At 37.7% G+C, this 12,210-nt stretch overlaps 1 protein-coding gene across 1 annotated transcript in view; it reads left to right on the top strand.

Moving 5' to 3' along the window:
- Positions 1-12,210, top strand: part of DROSHA (drosha, ribonuclease type III) — a 67,897-nt gene that overhangs the window by 5,828 nt on the left and 49,859 nt on the right. Inside the window, exons 5-10 of the mRNA XM_010009359.1 lie at positions 878-1,019; positions 4,578-4,732; positions 7,790-7,870; positions 9,619-9,705; positions 9,812-9,898; positions 11,657-11,728. Coding sequence (XP_010007661.1) covers positions 878-1,019; positions 4,578-4,732; positions 7,790-7,870; positions 9,619-9,705; positions 9,812-9,898; positions 11,657-11,728 — 624 coding nt within the window. The remainder of the gene's footprint in view (positions 1-877; positions 1,020-4,577; positions 4,733-7,789; positions 7,871-9,618; positions 9,706-9,811; positions 9,899-11,656; positions 11,729-12,210) is intronic.

Raw genomic sequence — 12,210 nt, 5'->3', positions numbered from 1 at the left:
ACCCGTCAGCAGGATCATGTCTTGTGTCATTTAATCCTTCTCTCCTCCCAACCATCTTATTCCCTTTACTCTGTTAAAGGCATTATTTATTAGTATTCTCTATTCTCTTTAGTTTCTTCTGTCTGTTTGCATTCAGATGAGTGGTACATAGATAAGGGGTACTTTTTTGTCTCCAGGAGGCAAGGGTGGTTTTTTTCCATTATACCTGTACTTGAGTAAAGATGCCTCAAGGACCGTATATTCTCACAACCCTGAAGAAATTTTGTACAGAAGCAAAAAGTCAGGATTCTTTGTACTTCCCAGTAATGCTTCACAATAACTACTTGGAGTAGTGATAGAGCTGGGTTTTTTTGGGTTTTGTTTGTCTATTTGGTTTTTGTGTTTGTGGTGTGTTTTGGTTTTGTTTAGTTGTTTTTTGGTTGGTTTTTTTTTTTTTTTTGAGAACGACATGGAAAGTGAATTCATGGTGATTCAAACCAGGCAACAAAACAAGCTGGATTTTGTGTTTCATGTATCTGATAAAATTCTTTTTAATTGCAAATACTTTTACAGGTCTCCTGTTTCTTCTAAACATGCTAAAAATCAATGCTGAGCTGTACTAAATATGCTAAGCCATAGTTCTGCATCTTGAGGTCAAAGGTCTGATGATAATGCATCAGCAAATTGAAAAATTTCTCTGCTAATTCAACCAGTGGACAATGTGATGGTATGCTAGAGCCTTAACTAGTATTTCCATGTTTCATTGAACTATATGGATCTGGGTTTTTCCCCCCCCCTCTTTTGTGAAAAGCTGGTACATGTGATGGTACATGTGGTGTTCATATGCTATTTTAATGCTATCTTTTTTGTTGTTGTTATTCTGTTTTTTAATTAACAGGGGGACTCTACTGTGGTAGGAACAAGCAAGCTCCGAGATCTGTATGAAAAGTTTGATGATGAGTTAGGAAAGCGACAGGCGAAGGCCAAAGCAGCCAGGCCGCCGTGGGAGCCACCAAAGACGAAGCTGGATGAAGATTTAGGTAGGCAGAAATTATGATGAAGATCTGAAATGGAATAATCCATAGTTAACCTGGTTTTGGCAGTTGTGTGTACTTAATAGTGTTGGTAGTTTAATCTGTGTTTCTTAAATCCTTCATTTGTATTGCACATCCATGAGAGTTTTGCTTTTGACTGCAGAACAACTAGATTCTTTACTCAGAAAGCCTAAGGGAGAATGGAGACTATCCAGCATTGTCTTATGCTAAATTCTTCTCCATGACATGAAATTATGCTGAGCATGATCAGATAAGCCAAAGCATGGCACACAAGAGGCTTTTAGGAGCTCCTGGACTTGTATTTCTAAAAAGTAAGGAAGAGTAGTGGTGATAAACTATGTTTTGAAACCTGATACTTCCACACAAGATGATAGCAGAGCTGCACAACCAAAATGAACGATGAACTCTGTGCAGTAACAAGCAGCACCACCCATATGGATCTTCTTGCAGTGAAATAAGTCTACTAGCTATATCAATTTAGGGGTAAATACTGGTTGAATTAGCAAAGCATACTTTTTGATAACAATTTGACTACTCAGAAGTCAGAAGGCTATTTTTCTGACTTTGTTTTGTGAGAAATGTTAGCTGTTCTTTTTATACTTTCAGCATTTCATTTCAGTTACATTAGTTCAAGAAATTCTTAGGTGTATCACATTAATTTAGATACTCTGTTGGGATTGCTTTTTAACTTACGCTTCATTTTTGCCTGCTGAGCTGCTTCAGGCTCTCACCATCTCAGCTTAGTAACTCTTAAAAATCACATGTCAAAAATTCTAAAGTTGAAATACAGGTATATAATGACTTGGTCAGCTACATGCTGGCAATATAAAAAGATAAAATAAAGATGAAAGAAAAAACAAACACAGATTAAATAAAATGTGAATTTGCAAGAATTGCTACCAAAGTTAACTGTAGGGTTTTTCAAGAGGTATATTTTCATGTGGATAAAGCAAGGACAAAATTGCTTCATTCAGCATACCTGTGTAAAGCTTTACTTCCTCAGATCTCTGCAGAAAGAGCTCCTTTGTTGCTCCAGGCTAAAATACTATAGAGCCAAGAGCAACTTCTCTGGTTTTTTTTTCCACTCTTCATGGGGGACCCAAAGGCTCTGATCTGCATTGGTCCCCTGGCTGACTTGGTGTCTGCCAGCTTCTCCTACAGCTATGCTTCTAATAGCTAATGTCTAATAGCTTGTCTTATTTTGTATTTAAGTAAATGCTATCTCTGTTCTGCCTTTGTTAGCCATAATTGTGTATTGCAGTGAGAAAGTAATGCACTCCAAGAGCACTTTTAAATCATGAAAGGCTGATTTCAATGCATGAAATCCAACAGTTTTGCACTGGTCTTCCAGAACTCCAGCTGACTGTCACAGGTCCCACACTCCTTTTGCACCTAAAATTAGACTTACATAACTGATTAATGGTTATCAGAGAACTTTTAAAACTCAAGTGTTTGTGAATATTTGTAGCACATCTCGACAAAACTTGATTTCAACTGAGCATATATGACCTATGTAAACCATAGTGCCAAGTGCATATTTTAATAACAACTTAGGCTGAATTATGGATTGTATAAAAATACATCTTGATTTTTTTTATTTTTTTTTTTTTTTTTAAGGAAACATTTTACTAGTAGTGTTCTCTCAGTGTCTCTCTCCTCTTTTATCTAAGGAGAGGCTTGTATTAGAATCATAGAATAGTTTGGGTTGGAAGGGACCTTCAAAGGTCATCTAGTCCAACCCCCTGCAGTGAGCAGGGACATTCTCTTATATTAATATTCATATAATCCACCTGTGCTTTTGGAGCAATACGCATTTGCAAACAGATCAAAGTTTCTTCCCGCCCACAGGGACCTGGGCAGGAAGAGAGCAGGGTTATGCACACCATGTCTCCAAATCAGGGCTATGAGTCTGGAGGCTGGGTGAGCCAGTCCTTATGAGGTCCCTGGTACAGCAGGTGCCCTCAGCCTGTCTTCTGCTGGGCTGCAGAGCATGAGCTATGTGTGGGGCAGGCTCAGTCAAGCCCCTTTCCCCAGGGGTGGGTACTAAACCCCTGTAGTTAATAAGGCAGAAGCTGGTAATGCTAACCCATCACCACCCCATTGTGCAGGGGAAGGGTTACAGGCCTGGAAGGGACAGGCCTGATAGGGACATGGCTGGCTTTCCAAACTTGGAAGGCAGCTCCCTCTCAGCTGGATCTGCACAGTTTGCTCTGAAGCACCCAAAGCTGCCCAGAGCACTGAGGTGTCAACGATCTCACCAGGACATCTATCCAAATATGCAAACCAACAACTTATGGAGCATTTATTGTCTGTTTTTTTGCTCCCCCCTGCTCTTCACGTTGCTCAGCTACTTTACAGTGGCAGCAGTTCCAGTCCCTTACTTAGGGACTGTACGTTTGCATGCAGGCTGGGCTATGGTGTAGGCAGGTACTCCTGCTTGGGAAAGAGAAGGAAAACTTTTCCTGTCCTTGGCTGTCAGGGGAACATGAGGCATGCTGGGGACCAAACAGAGACCCAGACACAGCCCCACAGCAAATAAGGATTGCTCTGAATTTGCATAAGCAAAAAAACCCACGTATTTTTAACCATAGTTTTGTAGTATTTCAAAGCACTGGCAATTTTTTCTCTTAAGTCAAAACTTAAAAATGGAAGAAATGTTGTCCCCTTTCAGGAATAATAAACCTTAGTTGCATCATGGTATATGTCATGGCTATGAAGGCATTTAAATTAGAGCTGAGGGGATCCGTGGAAATGAGTGGCATTACATGCATAAGAAAGGGAGTCACTTGTATGTAGTACAGGAGGTTAGAGATACATGAGATCAGGCTCTAGGTGTTCTTTTGTTTTATTTTTTAAGTCCAGACACTTACTACTTTGACACCACCTCAAAGGAGACATTTTAACTAGTCTAAGACCACATTCTGTTAACTTCAGTTAATACAAAGAAAAATGTCTTTTTTAAAAAAAAAAGTAAGGAGGAAAACTCACAGAACAGGGCTTCCAAAAAACTTACGACTGACTCAACTCAGCTAATAGTTATAGTTTGGTTGGTGGTTTTGGTTTTTTTTTTTTTTTTCCCCATGTCTCTGGTTTCTAATATCCGATAATGGATTTTTTAGAAATAACTGATTTTGAAAAATTACTCTAACAGTACATGTTCTATAATAATTCTATACATACGTGCTGTTTCAAAACAAGACAGTATCTTGCAACAGAAGCATTTTTAGGTAAAATGAAACTAGATATAAGCACGTTGCTCATAGCAAACAACTGACTTTTAAACAAGAGGTTCTGTTCACTCATGCTAGTGATATTATGTGTATTCTTCTGCACCATACAGGTGGTGCGGTTGTTGTTAAGTGTTTAATATCCATAGCGTTTGCTGTCATTTTTAATTAAAAAAACAGTTGCTGTCCCTCTTTTTTGTTAGTAACTTCCAGTATGCCACAGTTAGCTATGTAATGTTAAAGAATGCATCACTTTTGGAAAAGAAAGTGTGTGCTAATGTTTTTCAGCTGACTTTGTTTTTCGTATGTGAATTAGAGAGCTCCAGTGAGTCAGACTGTGACTCTGAAGATGACAGCAGCTGTTCTAGCAGTTCAGATTCAGATGTTTTTGACGTCATTGGAGAAATTAAGCGTAAAAAAGCACACCCTGATCGTCTCCATGAAGAACTGTGGTACAATGATCCAGGACAGGTATGGTGAGAGGAAAAAGTGCTGTGTACTTGTAAGTCATTTTCCCCGAAGACCGAAAAATTCTGCGTTGTTGTCAAACATGCTGAGCGATATCTACTTCAGTATGCATTTTTTGCCCCCCCTTTTCCATTTTCTCTCTGATCTTCTTCAAAGCACTTTACTTTTTGATTTCAAGACTGTGGTTCCAGCTCATGAATCCTGGGGATTATTCCGCTGGAATTATGTCTGACAGTGTTAATAAAACCTGAATTGCTAACAGTGTACTAATGCTGTCCTCATGGCCCTAAAATAAAGGTACACAGATGAATTCTGGGATGGAGCAAATACAGCATGTTTACCTCCATTACAAATTTTCCACTGAAAAGCTCTCAGCTCATAATGATAAATAATGTTTTAAATATGCAGTTAATGCTTCTAATTTCTTGTCTAATGGTTCTTTTGTAATTGCATGGAGATTATAGTTCTCATTAAATGTAATTGCTAAGCTCATGAAGTGCTATTTTGAATGTATACATTTCACAGAAGACTAGTTTTTGTTTGCAAATTTGCCATCTTCATCTTTCTTAAATATTATACAGTCTTTTCTAACTCATTGTCACATGGCACCTCAGTAAATTTATTTTTCTGGCACTTTGTGTGATGCATGAGTTTAGCATGCAACAAATCATAATGCAAAAAGACACTGCGATGCTTATTGCCACTGTGGTAATTCAAAGGTCTGTTGAATATTCTATTACAGACTCATATTTATCCTTCTATTTAAAAAAAATAATAATTTGACTGAGCATTGCTAGCTGATTTTATTTGTATGGAAAGCAACATTAGTGAAGTTTTAGATATTTAACTGAAAAAAATGTGCATCTCTTGGGCACACTTCAAAGTAATGTTCTAGGCCAGAATATTAGCTAAATAAAAAGAAGTAGAATAACTGTAGGATGAATAGTTTCAGGAATGCATGGTTTATGAGTTTCCTACCAAAAAACTTCCTTTCCCCAAAACTTTCTTGAGATTGACTCTTTATCTTTCTTGATGGGGATGAAATCTGATCATTGTGAGCTTGTCAGTGCTGTACTGCTTCTGAGTAGATTTTATTTGAAAGCATTTGAAGTTATCCTAGATATTTATCTGGTATGCCAAAATGCTTTCTAACTATCACTACGTAAAATAGGAATGATTGCTTTGCACACTAGCATATACAAGTACACCATTTGACATCGAACCATCTTTTTAGGATGGATCTTCACAACCCTTTAGTCTGAGCAGTGTGCTTGTTACTTTGAATAATCTTCAGCAGTGCTACCAGTTGCCAGAATATAAATTGTTAAAGTTGATACCACTGCAGTGGCTATTTTCTTGCAAGTGTTAGGTGCTTGTTTGTGTTGCCCTGTTGGTCAGAGAAAGTTAGAAGTCATTGCTTATGTAAAATTGTGATCTTTCAACATTTTATTATCACTACACAATTGCTCTTCTGCACTTCTTTTCCATGAGCAGTGTCATTAGGGAAAAGATAGACAGGTATCTGACTTGCTTCTCGTGTCCTCGGCTTTTACAGGTACTTCACATCTCTGCTTTGATTTGTGCATTTAATGTAAACAGAGGCAGTGTTACTGCTGAACTGTTCTGAGAATTAAGGATGAGATTTTAAAAAAGAAGTGATTATTATTTTATTAGCCTCATTAAGCCATTATTTTGGGGGGAATGAAGAGCAATTTGACATTGGCTCCATTTTTTAACGCTATTCTGTTTTATGGCTGCATAAGCCAGTGAGGAAGCATGCTTTTACCTGTGAGCATGATTCAATTTCATTGAGCCTGTACTTTCCTCTAGGGTCTCAGATTGGGGGTGGGGTGGGGGGTGGGTGTGTGGGGTAAATGCATGAACAAAAAGCTGTCATGTCACTCTGTTGTTAAGATTGCATGATTAAGTTCCCAAAGGAGTCGAGAAGTGCCCTACTTCTTACGTTCCTTTGCACATATGCTTTGTGCCAGTCTGAGATGAATATTCAGAGAATTAACATAAAAAGTAAAAAGTTGTGTCCCTCTCCCAACAGCAGCTTGTTGGTTCTTGCTTTCTGAGGTATCTTCGCATTATATCTATTGTGTGATCATGCTGTTTAGCCCCACTGCTGATGCTGTTTGCATTTTCAGAGAGCTTGTAATAGCATGGAAGGTTCTTCTTTTTGTATTGCATTGCAAGGTGGTTGGTTTTTTTTCTGAGTCTAAAAAAATGCTTCAGTTCTTGGATTCAAACTTCGAAAAACTCTGTTAAAGCCTGGGGTTGGGAACTTAATTTGTTTCTCTGGTTTGGTTCTGGGTTTCTTTTGTTGGATTTCTGCAATAGGCATGATGTTAAGAGCAGAAAGCTGTATAGAGTATTGCAGTAACTGATAGTCTGCGTTGAACTTGGTCATGAAAGTGAAAAGAAAGACACTAGCTTTATATCATGTGCAACGGCCCTTTTTGGCATAGCTACTTGATGCATCCATACAGATTATTGAAGTGGATATTTCCCCTCCACCCGGTTCCTCTTTTTTGCTGATCTGTTCACAGGATGCATTTGGAGTGTTCCCATTATCTCTTTAAAGTACCAAGTAAAAATCTTCAAATGGTCTGCTTTGCATACTTCAGGGAATAGCCTTGCCACATGGCACAGGGGTTAGTCAGGGATGGGATTTCAGTGAACTTAGTGAAACTGTTTGAACATGAAGATTTCAGCAGTTAAATATTTGTGCGTGCCTGTTTAGGGCCTGAATTTTGTTTTAGGCAGACAGTGTGCTGTTTGTATGTATAAGAAATGGAAAATATGTATATGATATGTGGTACAATTCTGCTGAGAGTGTTTTTCAATCTTGTGCTTCTGAAAGAGTGATGAAGTTGAGTGCTGTTGTGCAGTTTTCTCACACTAGTCTATACTGTTTTAAATGTTATTGGCTTAAGAACATCCACTTAATCTAAGCATGACAGGCTTTTAGAAGCATCAGCACTCCAGGCATTAAAACCAACATACTTCTCCAAACCCGTTTTTCAATAAAACAAAATCCTATTTTGGTTTTGACAGATGAATGATGGTCCTTTGTGCAAGTGCAGTGCTAAAGCCCGGCGAACGGGAATAAGACATGGCATTTATCCTGGTGAAGAGGTAAGTAATTCTGAGAATTGCGATTATGAATACAAACTTGCTGCTGTAAACTCATACTTGGGTTGATTTAAGGTGGTTGGTTTTTTTACATGATTTACAGGCTGAGTAAAAAAATCTTGTGTGACTTTAAATCACTTAGTTATATAAGCTCCTATTTAAAATGCAGTACTGGTAAGGAGATCCACCTGAAAACTATGGAAAACTTTTGCCTGCATTTGTTTAATTCTAGGGTTTTGAAAAATGGTGTTGGAATAATTTCCTTAGAAATATTCATTTGTACAGAGCATGGTTTATGATCAGTACCATTTCTGGAAATAAAAATGGTGGTTGGATGACCTTAAGCTTTTTTATTCTAAAAAAAAGTTTATTCTTGTGAAAGAATTGGAGAACATTAATATGTAGGGTTTATAATTTACTCTTGTAATTTTTTCTTGAATAATTTTATTTTTCAATGTGCCTTTTCTCATATACTTACTAAAACATTCTTTTATTTCTCTGCAGTTAAGGATTTCTGAATGTTTCTGTGAATTATTCCAGTTCAGAAAACTGGCTTTGGTTTGAAGCTTATTATAAATCACTCCAGTTCAGGATCAGTTCCTCCCACATTGTCTGTAGTGGGTTTTTTGTAAAGAAAAAGGGGTAAAATTTAGGAGAAGAAAATTGATATATAAAACTTGCTGCATGAAGGCAGGTGCTCCCTGAAGCACAGCTAGTTGGGAAATTTTCTGAGGAGATTTTCTGAAACCTCAGGATGTACTAGTTTTTAGAGTGTCTGTGGATAAAACTGCTTAGCTTTAAACTAGCTGGCTTGTAACTGTCGTTTTGGAGCAGTAAGAAGCTTAATTTGGGGCTGAACAGCCAGAGTAATTACCCTACTTGCTGGATGGGTTATGCAAAATGCACGTTGCTGAGTAGTAGTGTCACTGTCTTGCCATCACAACCAGGCCAACTTTTGTAATACTGTTTAGAGGACTACCCCATTTGCTGCAGTGATTTTTTTTTTTTCCCTCATGCAGACAGATGTGTTCCAAACAGGCTGGTGTCAGTGTCTGAACTGCAGCAAATCGGATGTAAGGCATATGAGAAACTCTTTTTGTCTGACTGCTGAGGATTTTTAGGTCTTTAAACTGGATGCTTCAGAAGAAGCTGGAGGAAAACATGACTTCCAGGCAGTTGGTGTTGTATCAGATTCCACAGAGGGCTGGCTGCTGTCGGACCTCTCAGGCAGGCAGAGCAGGGTTACCAGAGCTGTCTCTGTGGTGACAGACTAATCTGTTCTCTTCAGGCCCCAGATTTGCCCCAGGCAGATGAGCTGATACTTGTCTGTCTCGATGACATACTTTGAGATCTTCTTATGTGAGGTCCAGGTTCCTTTTTGTAAGCTTTTAAAATCAGTTTCCTGAAACAAATTTATATAAAAGATGAAATTAGTCTGGTATGTAAGCAGCTAACTGCTGTGTGTAAAAAAGATTGAGAGTCAAATGGAAAACGAAAAAAATACAGCAGTTTTTCACTTTTGTTTTCCTTTTGAATGGCTTTAAAAATGTTTATGAAAGTGAAAATACAGATAAGGCCTCACTTTCCTTCTTCCCAGATTTTATTTTTTATATTTTTAATTTTCCCTGATTTTATATTTTATTTAATTTTTCTTAATGCCTATTTCATGGCTATTATAAATGCTTTATTCTCTCTTTTAATCTAAATTTGCCTTGACTCTACACGTAATTCTACTTATCTCTTTCTTTAAGCCCATTAAACCATGTCGCCCCATGACCAACAATGCTGGAAGACTGTACCACTATCGAATTACTGTGTCACCTCCCACAAACTTCTTAGTAAGTACTTTATAAATAATTCTAACTAGGACTCTTAATTTTGTTTTCACTGATGGAAGTAGTACTGCTTCTTGCTTACTCTGGTGGTTTTGTTTGCTTTTTTAAGACAGACAGACCTACTGTTATTGAGTATGATGACCATGAATATATCTTTGAAGGGTTCTCAATGTTTGCACATGCCCCACTAACAAACGTAAGTATGTTCATTACTGTATATGTGGGATTTGTTTGGAAGGTAAGCTGTTTGTGCCCTGAAATAGAACTTTAAAGCGATGACATGTATGTTAGAAACCTCTTGCCAGCACTGTGGACAGGGTAAAGACGTGTGCTAATGAGTCTCAGGTTTTGTCTTGACAAATATCAAAATCTGTAGGCATATAAAGGCAATTAGTTTTGTTTTGAAAGGAAATATAACAAGAAAAGGACATGATTGGTACTTGACTGCCCTTCTTTTCCAATATAACCTGTTAGCCATATCTGAATGAAAAAAATGCAAATGCTTAATTTAAAGTTTTTTTTGTTATCTTAATATTTCAAGAACTGTATTTTTCAGATGCCATAGTGTGTGTTTGTTTCCTTTAGTTTTATTCCTATTACTAGCTATACTAACAATGCCAAAACCTGGTACAAGAATGACTCAGTACAGGACTGAGAAGTAAGAATATTGGAACTGAGAGGCCCTGAGAAGAAAATATTCTTTTTTCCCTGAAAGTTTTCCTACGCAGTGTATATGACAACAGTTTATTTTTGGTGAACAGGGGAAGGGTCTCTTGTTGACAGAAAGTCAGAGAATGGAATTCAGCCTGTGGCATGGCAGTGTGAAGCACTCCTGCCCAGTAGCATTAACTCAGCCTTGGGATTCAAGGCAGGTTTGTCTCAAGGCTTTACATTTTCACTTTGCAAATGAGTGAAAAGGAACAGTTTTGGCTTACTCCCATTAAAAGGACAGAGAGAACACTTTATAATCTGTATGCCTACTGCATGACAGGAAGGCAGAGAGGTATGGAAATTTTTAATATACAGAGAACAAAGAAAACTCTTGTTGTCTGACACAAATAGTGAAGCATTTGAGCTTACTCTTTCTGTAAAATGCATATGTGTTTTTTCTCATTCCATACTGGGGAAGCGATCAGCATAATTTTTACAGAGTTGGAATAGAAAGCAATGCTGTATTGTCAGTTCCTGTTACTAATGTGTATAAAGCCCTTTGGAAAGGATCTCTTGGTGTCCTGAGATGATTTTTGGCAACATAAAAACTGCTGTTTCAGAGACATTTCTGTAGTCTATTAGAAATTTAGCTTTTTTACTTTAAAACATAGCATTTAAACAAACTTACACACCTTCAGCAATATGTGGGCTTTGCAAATGAAGAGGCCTTTTTTCTAAGGACAAGAAAAGGAATTAGATGTTTGTCTTACTAATTAGTTTAGTGAACTTCTGAGAACATTTATTGGATGAAATTAGTATAAAGCTATGGATTTATCCTGAAGTTCTTAGGTTGTGCTGCTATGACTTAAAGCTATGGGGTTTTTTTTTAAGACAGTATAGCTGACAGAATTGGCAGTGTGCTAAATACACTTTGCCTTCAGGTCTCAGTATCAATCTGACATATGTCACCAACAGTAAATTCACTTCCAAATATACAAGTGAGAGAAGATACAGGTTTCCTAAGCTTCTCTTTTTCCTCTAAAGAAAATTTTATCTCCAGTAGATGGCATTATTTAATCTTCCTTTACCATCCCTCCTGTCAACCCTGTGTTATTACAGAGGTGGTTAGAACTGTTATTTCTCTTGCGTGTGATTGTGTTCCCCCATCTTTGCATGATTCCCCAGAGCAGCTGTTTTATTAAGTGCCCTTTTCACTAGACAGTAATACCTTTGCATACAAAATTGTATTAACTCTACATTTTATGCAGTAGTTTTTCATGCTGAATTTCTATTTTCCTTTCAGATTCCACTGTGTAAAGTAATCAGATTTAACATTGACTATACAATTCATTTCATTGAGGAGATGATGCCTGAGGTAAGAAGGATAATTAGTCAAAAAGTCAGAGTGGGTTATGAGTTGTTGATATGCTTAATGGATTAAACTCTTTAGAATCCCATCTTGTGAAATCTCTTAAGAGATGGGCTGTGTTCTGAATGAATGGCAGAATAGGAACTTACACTCACCGGTACTCCATCTACCTAGACTACTAATATATTATTATATTAATATTGTAGAATGATAGAATCACAGAATAGATTGGGTAGGAAGGGACCTTCAAAGGTCATCTATTCCAACCCCCCCTGCAATGAGCAGGGACATCTTCAACTAGATAAGGTTGCCCAGAACCACATCCAGCCTGGCCTTGAATGTCTCCAGGACAGTGCAGCCACCACCTCTCTGGGCAACCTGTGTCAGTATTTTACCACCCTCATTGTAAAGAATTTCTTCCTCATGTCCAGCCTGAATCTCCCCTCTTTCAATTTAAAACCATCACCCCTCACCCTATTGCAGCAGGC

Source organism: Nestor notabilis, unplaced genomic scaffold (genome assembly GCF_000696875.1).
Source record: "Nestor notabilis isolate BGI_N333 unplaced genomic scaffold, ASM69687v1 scaffold2842, whole genome shotgun sequence".
Classification (NCBI taxonomy): domain Eukaryota; kingdom Metazoa; phylum Chordata; class Aves; order Psittaciformes; family Psittacidae; genus Nestor; species Nestor notabilis.
This window is presented reverse-complemented; position numbering and strand designations above follow the sequence as displayed.